Source organism: Schistocerca nitens, chromosome 2 (assembly GCF_023898315.1).
Source record: "Schistocerca nitens isolate TAMUIC-IGC-003100 chromosome 2, iqSchNite1.1, whole genome shotgun sequence".
NCBI lineage: Eukaryota > Metazoa > Arthropoda > Insecta > Orthoptera > Acrididae > Schistocerca > Schistocerca nitens.
In genome coordinates, this window is record NC_064615.1 from 49527583 (window position 1) to 49548095 (window position 20513).

At 40.1% G+C, this 20513-nt stretch overlaps 1 protein-coding gene across 1 annotated transcript in view; it reads right to left on the reverse strand.

Moving 5' to 3' along the window:
• Positions 1 to 563: 563 nt before the first annotated feature.
• Positions 564 to 20513, reverse strand: part of LOC126234831 (metaxin-2-like) — a 166672-nt gene continuing 146722 nt past the window's right edge. The window contains exon 5 of the mRNA XM_049943573.1: positions 564 to 656. Within this exon, the coding sequence (XP_049799530.1) occupies positions 564 to 656 (93 nt within the window). The remainder of the gene's footprint in view (positions 657 to 20513) is intronic.

Here is a 20513-nt window from a genome sequence, read left to right on the forward strand (position 1 = left end):
TAGAAAATAAATATGAATAAAGGAGTACGGATAAGGTGTCTCGTTTATAAACGAAGGTTTAATATTTTGTCTAGTTTGTGAAAGGAATCTGCTGATGTGCAAGACGAGTCCTCCACGCTTTAATAAAAATGTTCAAATGTGTGTGAAATCTTATGGGACTTAACTGCTAAGGTCATCAGTCCCTAAGCTTACACACTACTTAATCTAAATTATCCTAAGGACAAACACACACACCCATGCCCGAGGAAGGACTCGAACCTCCGCCGGGGCCACAGTCCATGACTGCAGCGCCTAAGACCGCTTGGCTAATCCCGCGCGGCTACGCTTGAATACTGTCAAGAAAAATAAACACAGATAGAAGCATAATGTAGAAACGTATTACTTTATTAAATAATAAAACATCTTTTAATTTTTGCCCTCTTATTCTCCAACCACTGCAACTCGTTTATGGCTTACACGTGTGGCATTTCCCCTCAAGCAGCTTGAACCACTAAGTATAGTTAATAGTGCTGTGATTTCCGTGCATCGTCAGTTCCGAATGACGAGTTTCACCTGTTTTTCCACTATGACGTCAGGAAGATACCTAGATCGCGGCCAAAGACCTCGTCGTCCATCCTCGCCACCAGAGACACCAAGTTAGGATACTCTTGAATGACCTGTGAACCATCAAATTAGATTTAGTGTCCAGGAATTTCGTTTCGTATCTTGGAGGATTTCGTCAATGTATCCACCCAAAAGGTCACTTTCACTTTCTTCCTCGTATTAACACTGAGCAGCAACCCTACTAACTACGCAATGCAAACATCTGATAATATCAATGAGCATACTAAGAAATAAAAAGGTTGAAATAACATTACTTCGATATTGCACGACCCATACATGTATGTGCTCGTTTACATAATCGTACATATCGAAGGAAGTGATACAGCAGACGCATGACAACAATCGCAAGTGAAAACACTGTGGTTGAAAAATCATGATTTGTATCAGATGGTACTCTGTAATTATAATAGATCTCATGTGGTGATTATTTAAATACCTTGTATGCATTGAAAGTTTTGCTGCAGTTTGTGCGGTTTTGTATTTTTTTCATGAACAACAGTATGTTTCGCTTCATTTCAAAGCATTTTCAATGGTCACTATGTTCCCCTTTTCCGCTATGGTTGTGATAGCGTTCCCTTTGTGCATTTTCTCTCTAAGCTTTTTCAGAGTTCTTCGTTATCTTCTTTGTTTTTCGTGTGTATGTCTTGTATCATGACGTACTTAATTCCTTTGCCTAGTAGCTCCCTCGTTAGACCTTAGTTCATTGTGTTTGTTTGCCTTCTCTGTTCCTGAGAGAGTATGCTCTCAGGTTCTATATTATATTTTTCTATTTAATGTTCGTTGACTCTCGTGTTGACGTTATATTTTGAACCTTCCTGCTGTAATTGTGATACTTCACCATTACATTTTGTGTCTGTGAGGTTTATAAGCCGTGGGTAGAACCGATATCCGTTTCTGCTTTTTTGGGGTGTCCGAAGGTGCCTGATTGTCTTTAAGCGTTTTTCTTTTCACATTTGTCTTTGTTTTAATTGTTCTGTGGCATTAAAGTTGTGAATGATGGTGAAGAGACATAACTACTACATAAATGTTTGAAACAAAAGTAAACAAACATTACATAAAAAGCGGTCAAAGAAACTGAGGACATAAGCGCAGTTCAGAAAAAGGAACTAATATACAAAGAAGTTAAAAAAAGCATCACTGGTACAGAAACATGAGCACATTAAAACAAGAGAGGTAACTGCGGAAGCTAAATATCTTAAAACCCGTAGAGAACAAGTAGAGAAGGAAAACGTAACCAAAACCATGGTGAACAACGGGGAAGACGGTGGCCTCTGAAGTTGCTTTGAAATAAAGCGAAATGCTTATGATCTAAGTAAGACTATGTATAACGTCAGTGGCGAAGCGTGGCATTTTTTGTAGAGTAGGCTGAGAATTACGAATTTCGAAAAAAGAAAAAAATCTTAAAACAAAAACTTGTAAAATATAGACACTGCAAAAATAACTTAGTAACATATTTCTATTAAGACAGAAATCACTACAGAAATTTTTATAAATAATTGTTAAAATATTAAACATCTATATATTAATGAAACTGTAACGCAGAACAACTCACAATTATATCTTTTTTATGATTTAGTTCTATCCTCCGGACCTATTTCTGAGTATAAACATCGATAACACGGAATATGAACTCCCCTTGTTTGGTTGATGATTTCACATTTCCCTTCTCTACAACCAAACTCGCCAAGTTTGACAGTCTGAAATTTCTCATTGTGTTGCGAAAGTAGGTTGTAATGCTTTTGAATGTACTAATGCTTGTTTCACAAGACGCGGTGCCTGCTGGAATTTCAAGAACCAACGATAGTAATTTCAAACACTCATACAAAATGTATTTTAATCCATCGTTTATAATGTGTTTAGGGTGGTCCTGAGGCTGTAGAAGTTTACCCTCACTGCTGTAAACAAACGTAAATGCTCCTTTCAGTTTTTCACCGTCAAAGAAAGAATATATTTAAAGTAATTTTTCAACATCACTATCGGCAAATTGTTTTGCCTACCTTGGCTTGAGAACTTCTTCTCGTTTATACATTCTGTAAAACCTGTTTCCTAACAGTCATGGAATCTAGTCCTACGTTTACTACTGCTGAGTCAACTACTTCAGATGCTACCACCGAGCGAGGTTGTGCAGTGGGTAGCACACTGGACTCGCATTCGGGAGGACAACCCGCGTCCTGCCATTCAGATTTAGGTTTTCCGTGATTCCCTTAAATCGCTTCAGGCAAATGCCGTCATGATTCCTTTGAAAGGCCGCGGCCGATCTCCTTCCCAATCCTTCCCTACTCCGAGCTGGGGCTCCGTCTCTAATGACCTCGTTGTCGACTAATCTCCTCCTCCTCCTCCTCAAATGCTAGCCTTCTCAATTTCTGAATGCTTGCTTCTGTTTCGTTAAAATTAATTTCAGATACTCCTGCTGAATATATAAGGCTCTTAACTTCCACTATGGATAACAGAATAATTTCCTCAGATCTCAGTCTTTCGACAGCCTTAATGCAGTTTTCAATTTCGAACTTACATCGTCTTACGTCCACAATCGTCTTACGTCCACAGTTTTACTTTGCAGGCTGTCAAACAAGATACTTGCATGCTGGAAAATATAATTGTACAGTTGTGGTCGAAAAAGAAAAGTTTAGTGATCCAGTATACAATTATCCCAAATTCTTTATGTAAAGAATTATCTTCCCACTTTCCATTGTGTATCACATCATAAAATGTTGCTCTCAGGTCTGTACAGTGAAGAATAACGCGGACGAATGAAAATAACATCGTACTGGAACGGCTAAAAAATGCGTGAAATCAGGATGATTTGCCACAAAAATTTTTACTTGCGCGTTTTTTTACAAGCATAGAGGAGGACTAGGTTCAATTGATGTCCGTAGCAGCAGAAAAAGAGAACATGAGTATATGCTTGTTTCATAACAGAATGGACACCATAACTTTTCCTTGCCTTTGCACTACATCCGTCGTACGTTTACGATACTATTTTGTTTTTATCTGTAGTCCAACTGCTTAACATTTGCAACAAACCAGTGTCTATGCCTTGTGCATTCCGGTCTTTGGATAAGTTATAGAACACCACGAATCTCTCTTGTATTTCTCCTGGGTCGTTAGTTGCAATACGAAAAATTACACTCATTTGACTTCCAATTGAGACATCCGTTGCTTCGTCGACTTTTACTTACATAAAAGGATTATTTTTAGCTTCACTTGAAATTTTTTCTTCAACAATATCCGTAATACGAATACAAGCTATTAATTGATTCTGTGTTTCAGAGGAAGTGTCTTTAAATACTCCACCGGATGCTAAATGATCTTTCATGGATGGTTGTTCTTCTGCCAAGATATCCAAAAGTTCTAAACAGTTTCGTTTATTTACTGACACTTCAGATTCGTAATGATCACGAAGAGCTAACACTTGCCTCGCTAAGAAGCAGATGGTCGAAATGAGTCTCTTCATTATACTTTTGTTTCGATAAACCTTCTCGTTATCTTTCAAAGCTTCCAGGCGTGTTGTTTCTGAAAGAACACGGTCAATTCTTACTGTACCTATCTGACGGTGTCTAACAGCCGCCGTAATATGTGAAATGGAACATTCATGCTTTTTAAATGTATAAAAGAAACTTTGAAGACTCTCTTCGTCTACTTCTTCACTTAAAAAATTCAGTGGCTCATGTGAGGAAATAAACGCTTCCATTACAGTTTGAGGTAGTCTGCAATGCGTTACAGGATAATAATTTAAATATCGCGCAGTTTACAGTTTTCCTTTCGACAACACAATGACAGGACAAATCGACGATGACACATCACGCGTGACAGGGCACAGTGAAATATACTTCATTAATCTGTTAATCAATACAGTTACTTACTACATTTGAACTGCGAAATTCATGTTCCAGGTTTCACAACAAGCACGTCCAGTACTTTTGATATGAAAAATCTACAGTCAAGCTTTGGAACTACCAACGTTTCAAATAAGTAAGGCCCCAAAATTTTAGTCTGAGGCACAATGAAAACACATAGGCTATTTCCTACCATCTTGCATCAACATCTCATAGTGAATTCATATTTATTTTCTGTAAATTACGAATCTCTCTTGCTGTCCTCTGTGCTTTAAATAAGCATTTAAATTAGGAGTTAATGGTTTCTCATTCTGCGCAGGTTGCTGCTAGCGTGCTGCACGATACGAAGTAGCGCTGTCTGTTACGGAGTAGCTGAATAACTTGTCATTCCGCTTAGGAGTGTATCCATCTGTTGGTGAGAGGCAGAAACAAATTAAGCGACAGCTTTTAAAAGCCGTGTCGACGCTCTGGAAACCCCAGTCCGCCACGTCGAAAGAAGGAACGAATTTACTGCACACGCTAGTAACAAGCAGGGAATTCTGAGCTGCTGTAGGTTGCAAAGCCAGAGCAGTGATGCGTTACACTTTTTGAAAACATTTACGAGTGTACATGATCAGATCGGATTCAATTCAGTTTAGACGGATTATTTTGGGTCTTTTTGAGTAGGTTCAGCGTTACAGTATTAATGGATGCTTCCCCACTGTGTAACATTAGTAATTTGAACATCTGTGACTGCGGAAACGAAGTCTAACAGAAAAAAAGAAAAAAAAAGTAGTTTAATACGGGTTAGAAAGTTTTCTGTCGATGATACTGCTTATTCGCGGAGGGTGCGCACAATTACACATGAAATGTATGGGCAAATCAACTTCGTCTTTCTCAGTCAGTAACATACGTTGGCGCCGGCCGTTGTGGCCGTGCGGTTCTAGACGCTTCAGTCTGGAACCGCGTGACCGCTACGGTCGCAGGTTCGAATCCTGCCTCGGGCATGGATGTGTGTGATGTCCTTAGGTTAGTTAGGTTTAAGTAGTTCTAACTTCTATGGGACTGATGACCACAGATGTTAAGTCCCGTAGTGCTCAGAGCCATCTGAACCATTTGGACATACGTTGACGGGGTTGTTTTGTTGTTGTCTTCAGTCCTGAGACTGGTTTGATGCAGCTCTCCATGCTACTCTATCGTCTGCAAGCTTTTTCATCTCCCAGTACCTACTTCAACCCACATCCTTCTGAATCTGCTTAGTGTATTCATCTCTTGGTCTCCCTCTACGATTTTTACCCTCCACGCTGCCCTCCAATGCTAAATTGGTGATCCCTTGATGCCTCACAGGGTGTCCTACCAACCGATCCTTTCTTTTAGTCTGAAAAAAATGGTCCAAATGGCTCTGAGCACTATGGGACTCAACTGCTGTGGTCATCTGTCCCCTAGAACTTAGAACTACTTAAACCTAACTAACCTAAGGACATCACACACATCCATGCCCGAGGCAGGATTCGAACCTGCGACCGTAGCAGTCGCACGGTTCCGGACTGCGCGCCTAGAACCGCGAGACCTTTAGTCTGATTGTGCCACATATTCCTCTTCACCCCAATTATATTCAGGTAGGCGCGGTGTGACATACTATTCGCTCAATTATTAAGGCTACCGGAATAGTTTAAATTCCGACTGAAAGTAAAACTAAGTTCACTCTTAACTGCTAACAAGAACAAGTTGGATCTAGCATTTATTAGGATTTGTGTCACTTGCGAACTCACTTAACGAAGTAAATGGTGCGAAATGTCCTTCAAAGCAACCTTTTGACTTAAACTGAAGTACTGATGACTTCAGTATTCTGAAAGAAGAGAGACATGCTTTCGTTTCAGGCAACAGAGTCAGGATACACTCCCCTATCATAAAATGACCTCGTACCGGCTTTACAGCTCGGATTCCGAAAATACTGGTCATGAGAAACTCAACTAGAGTTTGTCACAGGACATGAAGGACGCCATGGAACAAGTCACTCACGAGGATGCACTATTTCTTAATTTACTAGAGCCGCGCGGGTAGCCGCGCAGTCTCCGCCGTCTTTTTGCGGTCCATGCGGCTCCCCACGTCGGAGGTTCGAGTCCTCCCTCGGGAATGGGTGTGTGTGTTGTCCACAATGTAAGCTCCTTTAAGTTAGATTAAGTCGTGTGTAGGCTTAGGGACAGATGACCTAAGCACTTTAGTCCCATAAGACCTTAACACAAATTTCCAAAAATTAATTTACTAGAAACCTTTGACTCGGTACCATACCAACGCTTATTAATGATCTTATGTGGTATCAAATGACATATATAAATCGACTAAGAGCAATTGGTGAGGAGGAAGCAGCTTATTGTATAATACATAGAGTCGTCGACAGTGTAAAAATACTTTTGGTCGTGCCTCAGGAAAATGTAATACGATTTGTACCGTACATGTTGTATATTACAAACGTGACAGCTAATATGCAATATACCCACATAGACGACACAGTTATCTGCCATAAAGTACCATGTGAAAAAGCTATGCAGTCAGATTCTGATAAGATTATAAAGTGCTGCTATGAGAGGCATCTTGCTTTGAATGTTCAGAAATTTAAATGTGTGCCTCTTACGAGACGTAACAAACTACGTTCCTTCACTACAAAAACATGGGTCACAACTCCAATCAGCCAACTCCCACATATCCTATATAAACTAAATTCCGTCCGAACAGGACCTGAAAGCCTAACGGTACCAATCAACGCCCGTGTCATGATCCGCCCACAGATGCCACTGGACGCGGATATGAAGGATCACATCGTCAGCCCAACGCAATCCCGGCTGCTGTTAGTTTACGATACCTCAGCCGCTACTTCTCAGTCACGTAGCTCCTCAGTCGACCTCACAAAGGCTGAGTGCATCCCGCTTGCCAACAGTGTGTGAGGGTACTGGTGTGTAGTATCTGTAAGTGGTTGTTCTTTGGAGGGCGACAATGCCCGGTGGCGCAGAGAGTCACAAGCAGAGGCAGTTGTTGAGAGGCTGTGCAAGGTGTAGGCTGCGTGAGCCAAAGGCGGTTGCGTAGCGAAGGATTTATCTCTACGTTTAATGGTAGTGACACGCAGTTTGAATAATAGTGTGTTTATGTTTGTGCAGTGTGATAAAGGAAATAAATTAAATTTTACCAGTTCTTAATGAGACTCCATCAGTTAGTACCACGCCATTGCATTTAACAATGAACGAAATCTCGATGTACACGTCAACTACAACAAGAGGATTGTAACATAATAATCATTAATTAACCCACATAATCTCCAAGGAGACGGGAGCTTATAAGCGCTCGGCAGACATGGATGGTCAACCACGCAGGTGACCACTGTGTTTAATTCGGTGGTCTGATGGGAATCGGTGTTGCTAATGTGGCACGGCTGTTGAATGATCACATTATAAGTAAATCAGTTAGTATACTTCGCTTCAGAGGTAACACGCTGAAAAAAATTTCGTCGGCCATAAAGGGGATTGCTGATATAACACTAAACTTCGTTCACCTGGAAAACTGAAAATGAAAAGAAACTTCTCCATGATGCATCACTGCTAAGTAACACGTTCGGTGAAACGTGGATTATACATAGAAGGAACTGCTACATTTTAGTGCAGAAGGTAACTGAAAGAAATACTCAACGAAGCTAAAACAAATTGAAAGGGTCCTGTGGTCCCCTTTCATTATCATTTTATTTGCTTCCCAGTTGTACAGAAACCTCTGGCATGCGTGAGTGAATGAATGTGGGTGTGTTTCATTTTGCTATACAGTGGTTTAGTCTGCTGCAGGGAATCAGCGGTAGTCGTACAGAATGGCCAACTCTCGTGGTTTTCAGGTAGGCAAAGAGGTTTGCTCCCCTTGTGTTAAAGTTACCGGTGTTAGTTTGGTGGCGGAAGCCTCATCTCTGGGTTTTCCTGCCCATGCGGTCGCGTGGGAGAAGTTGGAGTGTGTGAGACTGTCAGTCTGCTTCCAGCTCTAGTCCCGAGGTCGGCAACCTGCGGCTCGCATCATTGGATGTGAAGCTGCGGCTCTTTAGTTCCATACGCAGATACTATTTGTTTTATAAGAAAATTCTTTTTCAATCGTTCTGAATCGATTAACGAGGATTAGGCAGCATTTCTACCCCTCACAATCAGCCCATTGTTCTCGCTTTTCACCGCACCCCTCCCCCGTGACACTCATCACTGTCGCACCGCGATAAGCACGTTCTGGGGTTCTGACCAGTCCGTCCATGCCAGTAGGCGATCACCGCACACGTGAGACAACAGAGTGAGACGAACAGTGTTTCGCATCTGAACTATTCATTTTAATAATTCAGTAGTTGGAGAATTATTTATTCTATCAAGGTAAGTATTTTTAATTGGGAAATAGCAATGTAAAATGTTTTATGATAGATTACACTTTAGAGCCCAACTTTTCGTATGCATTTACGTAGGTACATGTTGACATAGTAAATAATTGCAAAACTTGTCATCTGCTGTTTTGGATACCTGAATAATGATTTTAAAAATTCTTTATCACAGCTTCGCCGCAGGCATGGCATCTACCAAAAAAAAAAGGAAGACAAAAACTGAAGAAGAGCATCAATAATTCTATCGGGATTGGAAGGACTCAGATGACCTTCCGACTTGTCTCATTTTCCACGAAAAACTCGCACGCAATAAGAAATTAAATTTAGAGAGACACTTCACTACAAAACATACAGTTTGCTAGTAAATATTCAGCAGGCGAAGAACGAAAAAAAGCTGTCGAGGAGCTCCAGAAACAAGTACAGCAATCAAGTTCCATGTTAAGAAACTGGGCACAATGTTCAAGTAATGTTAATCTGGCAACCTTCGTGGTATCACTAGAAATTGCAAAAAAAGGCAAACCATTCACAGAAGGCGAGTATGTCAAAGATAGCTTCATACGTGCGTCTGAAGAACTATTTCGTGATTTCAAAAACAAACCAGAAATCTTGAAAAAAATCTAAGATAGAATAAGTAAAATATCTTCAAATGTAATAAATTTGCAGGTGGAAGACATTCAACTGGCTTCTGCCTTATCGCTTGCTATCGATGAGTCTTGCGATATAAAAGACACGGCACAAGCTGCCCTTTTTGTGAGGTATATGTCTTCCCAAGGTCCGAAAGAAGAACTTCGAGGATTGCTACTGCTCTTGGGACAAACTAGAGGGGAAGACATAGTGAGTGTCGTGCAGAAATGCCTCGACGATAATAAGATCGATTGAAATAAAACTGTTTCAATAGCAACTGATGGAGCCAGAAGTATGACAGGAAACAATAAAGGGACAACAATGATTATTCAGAGCAAAATAAACCACTAATTTCTTACGTTTCACTGCATAATACACCAAGAAGCGCTTTTTGCGCAAACATTTCCGGCCGAAATAGTTGAGGTCACGAATTTGGTAATCAAGATTGTTAACAGAATCATGTCAAAAGCATTCTACCATCGTCAGTTTAAAGAATTCTTAAACTAAATGGAAACTCGGTATTCCGACCTCCTCCTTCACAATAAAGTACCATGGGTATCCAAGGGTAAGGTGTTGAAACGTTTTGCTTTGTGCTTGAATGAAGTAAATATATCCCTCAATGAAAAAGGCATTAATCACCCTGAATTAGAGAACACCGAATGGCTGCAAAAATTTTACTTTATGGTAGACATGACGGCGAAATTAAATGAGCTGAATCTAAAACTGCAAGGAAAGGGAAACCTAGCGTATGTTTTGGTAGAAGAATTGGTTCATTTCGAAGAAAAATTAATTATTTTTGCAGAAGATATTCAGAGTGTTAAATTACTTCGTTTTCAGTTTCTAAAACAATATTGCGACAAAACCAGTGCAACTGTTGACTCTAGTTACTTCAGCACAGTTATTAACAAAATGAAAGATGAAATTGCTGATAGATTTCAGCAATTCAAAGCCAACAAATCCACTCTAGCGTTCATAGAAAATCCTCTCAACACAAATAGTAACGAAATCCACATTGAGCCATTTGGAGTTGATAGTGGATCTCTAGAAATGCTATTGATCGATTTAAAAAGTAAAGCTTTGGGGAGTGGAAAATTCACAGAGTTGAAAAGCAAATTGGAAGAGTTGGAAGTCCAGAAATGTATGCACGTAACGCAACAAAAGTGGACAGCTTTAAAAGAAATGCCGTGAGTTGAGGCACTTATATTCGACGCATGGAACAGTCTTCCAGATTGCTACAGTGAGGTGAAGAAGTTGGCATTTTGAGTGCTGACTATCTTCGGATCGACATATTCGTGCGAGCAAGCGTTCTCTTGCATGAATATAATTAAAAGTAAAGTAAGGAGTCAATTAACGCATGAAAATTTAGAGTCGTGTTTGAAACTTAAAACAACAAGTTACGAGCCAAATTTATCCAAACTTTCTAAAACGATGCAAAGCCAACGCTCCATTGAATTTGTTCGCTCTAATGTATGTTATCTTTTTTTTCATTTTTAAGTAAATGTTACATTGTTTAGAAAAGTTCAAATTTTCTACTTGAATAACCATGCAAAGCCATCGCTCCCACTGAATTTGTTTGCTCAATTGTTTTTTATTGAAGTACAAGTTAGTGTTGTAAGTGAATGTTTAATTGTTTTAATATTTTACTTGAATAATAACTGATTATGTAATAATAAGCATATGTATATTATCTAATTTGTTGTGAAAAAACACTATTTATAGTATATGAATAAATATATTTTTTTCTCTTGAATGAATAGATTAGTTTTTTTCGTCAAAAAACTTTCTTTATGCAAGTACTATTTATTGTTGGCAAGAAAAATTTTTGCGGCTCTTTAAAAACTTTGAAATTTTATAAATTGTAATTTCAGACTCTTCCGATTCAAAAGGTTGCCGACCCCTGCTCTAGTCTGCTCTAGAGGGCTTGCAGCCGAAGTCTTTTCGAAGAAGGGTGAGTTGACTTAAGCGCGTGGCGCGTTGTCTCATATCAAGAGGGGAGCTTTTAGCTTTTGGTCTCGCGTTTCATCTTATAATGCTTGATTTTCTGGGTCACAGCAACGAAAGCAAGGCTTTTGCCGACTTTCAGTTTGATTCCTAATGCAGACTTGACTATGATCAGTAAGAAGAACGTAGCACAAAGGTGTTGCATATGTTGAAGCGCCCTCGGTTCACTGTGAATGTTTGTGTCCCTGCAACTGCATGTGTAAGCATCTTTTCCGAATGTTGGTTATTTTTGCTTCTTTGCGAATTTTCTTTCTCTCATTACTTTTTGTCCGATGGAAACCATCCACATGTGTTAATATTAGAGTTTGTTGGCCCTCTGCCGTTTTCCTTTGTCTATTAAAATGTGTCCTCTGTAAGATGTTAATTGTTCGCGACTGCGTGCTTTCATGTTACTAAAATTTGGCCACGATAAGTAGAAATTCTGTCTCCGCAAACCACGTGGCCACACGAGTCTGTTGTGAAACATATAGCGTTTCACAAGCGATTGTACTTAGTTACCAGGCAGCAGCAGTCTATAGATGCATTACATCAATGTTTTGAGGCATAAATAATTTAGCCTCCAATCTTATCAAATGGTTCAAATGGCTCTGAGCACTATGGGACTCAACTGCTGAGGTCATTAGTCCCCTAGAACTTAGAACTAGTTAAACCTAACTAACCTAAGGACATCACAAACATCCATGCCCGAGGCAGGATTCGAACCTGCAACCGTAGCGGTCTTGCGGTTCCCGACTGCAGCGCCTTTAACCGCACGGCCACTTCGGCCGGCTCCAATCTTATCCAGTGTACCGATGTTACGTCTCCGTTACCTACGACATTTACCTTGTAGTTTCTCTTGTTAGCCCTTTCAAAGTGCACCGGTCCAATAATTACCGTCCTTTTTTTATTTAAAACAATTGTTCTGGAATAGATCTTGTTTTCAGGAATGTTGCTGCAAGCTGCACTTACGGACAGTGTTCGCGCACTCTTTGCTTTATTCAATATTTGATTCACCGGATCAATGCCTGAATCATATTAATAATTACATCCCATTCTTTATCAGTGACTCTACAATGAATGTTCTTTCGTGAGTCTTTCTTGTGAATAAATTAAGTAATTTTTCCGACTCAGCGCAACCTCTTATTTGTCGTGTGGCTAGAGTCGGTGGCGAACCAATCTTTTACGTTGATTTCAATGTCAGACAGCATTCTGTTATTCAAAGTGCACGTGGCTCTTTTAGCCATCAGGTTACATTCAAAGATCGCTTCACGCTTCTTACACATAGCGACCTTTTTATTCACTCTACTTACAAAATTACACTCTTTTTTCAAAGATAATAATTACGTGTAAGCCACCGCAATTCATATGATGGCCTCTGGACGTTACTAAAGGTGGGGACTGGGTTTTATTACTCAATTAATCTTACTAGTTTCTCGTTCCCACTGCTAAGCCCACAATTTCACATAACCGCTTCTTCTGTTCCTTCCACTACAACGGCATTCCAATCCACCAAAACTAACAGTTTTTCATCTATATTCCGTGGTTTTGGGTTAGCACGTTCGTCTAATAATCAGAACTTCCTCGATCGCTGGTTCGAAATCTGCCACCAATTGAATTTTTAATAAAAAAATCATCAGCATTGTCGGTCGAACACTTCCGTCGTCAAAAGTCGCCCTCATTCAGCTAACGGTCTCGTGTAAAAGGGCAAAGTAGTGGACAGAGGTTCATGGCACTCTTTTGCACTTCGGATAGGAAACTGCCCATCTAGCAGGAAAAATCGGCAATGACCAACGCAACGGACGGCATGGCATGCCCTGCAGCATGTTCCCATTCTGGTCCAAGTTTGGCGCAGATTTCATATGGTAAGAGGTTCCATTCCTCCACAACCTCTGTTATATCTGCTAAATGGTAGTCGGTGCACGTGGACGGGCTACAGTACGTTTCCCCGGTGCCCCTTGCATGTGCTCCATGGGACGAAGTCGGGGAGAGCTCAGGCTAGTCCTCTCGCCTGATATTGTTCCGACAGCTTCTTCATCTGCGCTGTTCCATGTGGTCGCGCATTGTCATTCATAAAAATAAACGCGGGGCCGAGTGCGAGCAACCCCGAAAAGACGCACATGCGAGAGGTGCCTGGTGTTACAAAAACGTTGACCACTGAGTGTAGTGTGGTCAGTGATCTGGATGTCATGCAACGTTATGTCTCTTCACAGCGTAACATCTGGACCATAACGACGACTTAACTGATTATTGGTGCGTAGTATAGTAGTAATGTAACTGATTACTAAGTACGGTAGAGACAACATTTTCTCGAATCGACGCCTGTAACATTTAACAAAATGAGTGTTCTGAGGTACTTTGTTATGCTTTTTCACGTTTGCGAAAACATTAATTTCCCGGAGTAATTTTTGTAATTTTAGAAAAATGCTAGATAAAAATTTAATTCCATTATTTAATAATGGGATAAAGAGATACATTAAACTTATTTTACAGGGAGAAAGTCTGGAAAGTGTCCCAAGATCACAACACTGTCCTCTACACTCGCAGAAGTTTCTTCCTGAGCAATGCCCACGAATGGTACCACTTTGTAGGGATTCACGGCTTCTTACTCAGACATAATCATATTTTTCCTCGCGTAAGTCGAGGGTAGGCAAAAAATCGATAGTCAAGAGCTGAGTCGTCCAGCAAATGTTATCAGGCAGTCGGTGATTAGTGTGGCTGTCGTAATGGCGTAACCGGAGTTGTGTAGAAAATGCCGTACCGGTTGAGTCCATTCCCATAGCCAAGGGCTAACTCTTGGTGAAACGTAAGAATTGTACCGAATGGTGACAAAGTGTCACTTCATGAGACCATTAAAATTAATATTAGAATTGATCTCAAAATTATACGATGAAACCAAGAAGCTCGTAGAGAAACATCCCAAAATATCAGAGAATTTAGACGAGGCTTGACAAAAAAAAAAAAGCGAGGAGAAACGTTTCGATGTAAATAAAGAGAGTTGGACGAAATTTTTGCAGGAGTGTGAAGAAAGAAGGAACAAAGACCGTGAAGAAAGAGATGCAGGAGCAATCGGATAAACATAGGGATGATATGTATACTGCCAGAGATGGTGTATCAGAAGAAGCACAGGAAGATATAACGGAAGCTAAAACTGAAATACAAGAGGGTATCCAAGAAGATGAAACATTTTACAGTCAACAGATTATAAATATCACTGAGATGCTACAAGAGTGCAACATCATTATTACAAAACTAGGAGCTAAAGAAAACGAACCAGCGGGAAATCTGAGGGAAGAAATTGCAACACAGAGGCAGGATGACGGTCACCAAATTTAGCAAGAGATTAAACATCTGCAATAAAGTATACAAGAAAGGGAGAATAAATATGAAGATACAGATAAGAATAATATTGTAACTCTGACAGAAAGGAAAGGTAGTATCATTGCAGTAATGAATAGTGATAACAGCTTCGTTCAGGCTAATACAGGACTGAACTACAAACTGAAAAAGAACTGACCACAATGATATTTATCAAGTGTTTAAAAGGAGTTTTTACAGCATGCTTTATAGATGAATTCAAAGTCCAATTTGCAATGAGAGAGTGGAAGGCAAAGTTTTCATCCAAGGAGTTGTGAAGAAAGAGAAGGGTAATGATTACAATTACTTTGAAGGGGAATTTCTGGAGTAATGCTGATCCAAGACTTAACAAGGTGCTGTACTTGAAGATTTACTTCACTGCAAATCTCTTAACACACGCTGAGCTGACAAAAGTCATCGGATAGCGATGTGCACATATACAGATGGCGGTAGTAACGCGTGCACAAGGCATAAAAAAAAAATGGTTCAAATGGCTCTGAGCACTATGGGAGTTAACATCTGAGGTCATAAGTCCCCTAGAACTTAGAACTACTTAAACCTAACTAACCTAAGGACATCACACACATCCATGCCCCAGGCAGGATTCGATCCTGCGACCGTAGCAGTCTCGCGGTTCCAGACTGAAGCGCCTAGAACCGCATGGCCACCGCGGCCGGCAAGGCGGAAAAGGGCACTACATTGGTGGAACTGCCGGACATTTGCCACGCCGGACATGCCACACTTGCCCCTTCGGCAGGTAGATTGAGTAGCGATCGCTGAGATAAGGACGCACTTCCTCGTACTTCTGGTGTCCGCTTTCAAACAGCCGTCTCCACATCTTACCCGGTACAACCAGTATGTAAAGGACCTTCTTCTTCAACATCTTGGCGAAATACAGAGTTCCTTTACCGAAATCGAAATATTTACAACTTTTGGGACACGAACGCAATACCGACGATTATGTCAGTATGTAATTAGTTCTCCCAAGTATAAATATAGATTCCTCTGTCTGTTCGGTAGCTCCCTTTCACGCTTACTGATTGCGATACAAACAGTCCATCGCAATGGGAGCAACAAGAAAGGAACGATGTAAAGAGAATGCGAAGGTACGCTAATCATTTCTTTTTGATCACTCCATTTGTGCCTACTTTAATTACTACAACTGCACGCCCAAAAGAGAATAAGGAAAGAAGAAATGGGAATGCGAAGGTTTGAAAAGAAGAACGATATACTCCATATTAATTTACTCTCTAAAATCCCATATCCCTTGCGGCGAAACATTAGTTAATAAGGTGTAGCGGGACAGTGTTCAAAACATGATTGCAAATAGGTTCACTAAATAGAGATAAGAGCATCTATGATTGACATGTCATCTAAAGTCGACGTACAATTTTAAAATGTTAGAAATAAGGAAATGAAGTAATACAGAATGCTATGCTTGTAAAGTACGTTGTTGTTCTACATTGTTTAGCTCTGGTATTTACAGAGTCACAGAGAAAGCATCCCAGGTTCTGGAGGGAAAAGCCGTAATTGTAATTATCTGCACTACAACATAAACAAGAAGGACAACTTAAGGAAAAATAATGTAATGTGTGTTCAAGCTCACAATCGACACCGAAGCAGATAGTTCTTGTGATTTAGTATTGGCAGAGGTTATATTCGACAACCGGAATAAGTTAATAACTGGTTCCTTTTACTAACCCCCTGTCTCAGATGAAACAGTTGCTGAGCAGTTTAAAGAAACCTTGAGTCTCGTCACAAATAGGTATCCTACTTGTACAATTATAGTTGGCAGTGTCTTCAATCTGCCTTCCGTATGTTGACAAAAATACATTTTCAGACCCTATAGTAGATAGAAAACAACTCCCGTAATTATTCTAAATGCTATTTTTAAAATTATTTTGTACGATCACTTCACGAGGCCATTCAGATTGTAAATGGTTACGAAAACACACTTGACCTCTTAGCCACAAATAATCCTGAGCATAACGACGGATACAGAGATTAGTGTACACACAGACGTAGCGAGGCTCAATTCCGTAACAAATGAATTCACCAAAACTAAACTCGAAATATATCTGTTTACAAAATCAGCTAAAAATTCGGTTTGAAGTTTTTCTAACCAGTCTCCAATCCGTCGAAACTATGTAAGTGAAGATCACATGTGGGTTAAGTTCAAAGAAATAGTATCAACAACACTCGAGAGATTCATACCAAATAAATTATTAAGATACGGAACTGATCCCCCATGGTACACAAAACAAGACAGAAAGCGGCTGCAGGAGCACCGAAAAAGGCATGTATAATTCAGACGAATGCAAAATCTCCAAGATTGGAGAAGTTTTACTGAGGCTCGAAATTTGGTGCGCATTTCAAAGCGAGATGCATTTAATAGTTTCCACAACGAAACTCTCTATAGAGATGTGGGGGAAAATCCAAAGAGACTCTGGTCGTATGTTAAGTTGCAAGATACCTCGTGTTGGAGGGAGAAATAGGTGTGAATTTTATTTAGATTCTATAAATGAAATGCTAGGAGTGCTGTTCAACATATAAGTGGTTTATTCAGTGAAACTGCATTAAACGGCACACGCAAAAATTATTGAAATTTTATCAAATTCACTTAACAATCACTCACAAATTATTCAAATAATGATAAACAAAAATACAAAATTTGGGTCGCCAGATACTGTAGAAAGTATCAAGTAAAAAAACAACAAACAGAATTGAATTGGCACCAAGAGCTCAGAACAAGTGAATTATATAAGGTGCCTGCCCTGGTATTTTCCCTTTAACATGAGCATTGTATGACTTCATTCTAATTTAACATATAAATAAATTACGCGAGACGGTTTGACCTGGTGTGTTAAATGCGGAAGGAATAAAAGAAAATAAAAAAAACAACAGCTGAACATATTACTCTCTTAACGGGCAAACTGTGAGTACTGTGCCTGGCGTCTGTATGAGCATCTAACACATTGCAAAGAAATTGAAGAAAGCGAAAGAAGAATGCGCAGCTAGGAAGGCGGGCGTTTTGTGTATTACCATGTTCATAGCGTGGTTGGTGTGGCGGTGGAGTCGGCTGATTGCGTGCGGCTTCATCAAGACTCTGCCGGCGTCGTAGTTGATATCGTCTAACATGCCCTACGCTGAAAATAGTGACCGAAACCTGCTACTGGAAGTTATCATTACTGGACGACGGTATGCGTCCATCTCCAAATGCAAACCTACGTGAAACTGCATTAAACAAAGGTCAAAATTGTTGTAACAGTACTACCGTCATCGGACATGTAGTAAATCAAAATAATCCTGAGTTAAGCTCTTGATAACGCGCACTGTGAGTGAAACTCGCCTACTTGGATCTAACAGACTTTGCTCTCTACGCTGTTTGCGACAAATGCAAAGTGCATTGTCTCATGACAGACGATAAGAGAATGATTGCGACTTATCGGAAGCAGTCAAGAGTGAACTCCTGCCTCCTCAGAAGCAAAATTCGGAATGCCAAATACTAGTGCGCTCCTCACACCTGGCGAGAGAGAGCCGCTCCCCTCCAGCGTCTTGTCTCCGCCCTTCCGCAAATTACGTAGCTCGTACTATTTTTCAAACCGAACATGAGATTCTTGCCAATGAAGAGGTTGCATGGGGGCTTAATAAAAGTTGAATGCAAATAATTTTAATTTTTTTTTTTGCTTTAGTAGCTGTCTGTTCGATTACGAAGTCTCGTAACGGTTGGCCCTGACTGTTATTATTACGCTATCTGACTGCATAGAACAACAACAAAGAATGAAATGGAAATTTTCATTAACACAATTAATTAATTAAGTCCCCAGCAACTATAAAACCTACGAAACCAAAGCACAAGTGTAACTGTTCTGTGTGTGGAAGTATGACTCAACGTACGCATCTGGCACGGTTCTTCTTCAACAACACAAGAAATTTTAAATATCACTTATACTGAATTAATTAAAGGAAATAAAAATACCATAATTACTCAAGAAAACCAGAATTACACTCTAATCCAAGAACACAAGCCAGATGCTTTGTTGACTGAACCTGTAATGACGCATTATTTAAAACACGGAAATAATGAAAAATAAATCAAGTTTCGTTACCTTCATATATTGACCAAAATCACTGTCATAATTACAATATATCTCCACACCGACTCGCTATTACCACATCTCAACAAGAACTTTTCAGTATCACATCTCAGCAAGCACTCCTTACTAGCACATCTGAACACCAACTGACTACTACGAGCTCTCCCCAAGCAGTGACCTCTAGCACATCTCAATAATGACAGCCCGTGGAGGCGGCGGAACAATGCTCTCTAGCGATCTCTGGCGCTGTGGCTCAGTGTAGCCACCTTTCATATGCCCTTCCTCCACGGCTAGAATTTGATGGTATTTTTGCCAGCATTGGTGGTGAAAATACCACCAAATTCGTCAAAAAAATACAGACAAAAATAAAAGATAATATTAATACGTAAATATCATATAACTAGATAAAATTTTGGCTTTGCACTGACCTTTCAATAACCTATTATATAGAATACAGTAAGCAATACAAATTCTTTCATACATGTGACTTTACATAACAGTTTATACAAGTATTATGTGGTTAAACAGTTCAATCAATAGCGTCAGCAATGACGAATATGTGCAGGTAAGAGTCTCATAACTTTCCACAAACAGTAATACACAATAAATCAGTTTATACAAATATTCACATAAACGCTTTCCATAGCCCAAGAATAAGCAGTTGACAGTTCCAGCAGTAGCACCCAGCAATGGTCAACAGGTGCAAATACCACAAGTAACATTTTTTCAATAGAAACAGTCCATCAGTGGCACCCAGTACTGTTGAATAGGTGCAGACACCAACAAGTAACACCATTTCAGTAGAAGCAGTCCATTAGTGGCACCAGCAATGTTGATCAGGTGCACACAGCGACAGGTGACTTCATTTCAGTAGAAGCAGTCCATCAGTGGCACCCAGCAATGTTGAGCAGGTGCACACAGCAACAGGTGACTTCATTTCAGTAGAAGCAATCCATCAGTGGCACCCAGCAATGTTGAGCAGGTGCAGACATCAACAGGTGACATCTTTTCAGTAGAAGCAGTCCATCAGTGGCACCCAGCAATGTTGAGCAGGTGCAGACACCAACAAGTAACACCATTTCAGTAGAAGCAGTCCATTAGTGGCACCCAGCAATGTTGATCAGGTGCACACAGCAACAGGTGACTTCATTTCAGTAGAAGCAGTCCATCAGTGGTACCCCGCAATGTTGAGCAGGTGCAGACATCAACAAGTAACACCATTTCAGTAGAAGCAGTCCATCAGTGGTACCCAGCAATGTTGAGCAGGTACACACAGCAACAGGTGACATCTTTTCAGTAGAAACAGTCCATCAGTGGTACCCAGCAATGTTGATCAGGTACACACAGCAACAAGTCACATTTCTCAGCAGAAGCAGTTCAATAAAATACACTGTCACTGATCACACTGTTCATCAGAGTTTATAAGCAGAAATTAAACATGTCCTAGTGGCACCAATATTGTAGAAAAGGTACAAGTAACAGTCCATAATTTTTTTTTACAATCACTGATCACACAGTTCATCAGCAGAAATTAAACATGTCCTTGTGGCACCAATCATGTAGAAAAAGTGCAAGTAACAGTCCATACTATTCACCATAACTACTGAGACAGTTCAGTCATGAACAATAGTTTGAATGCACATACAATTT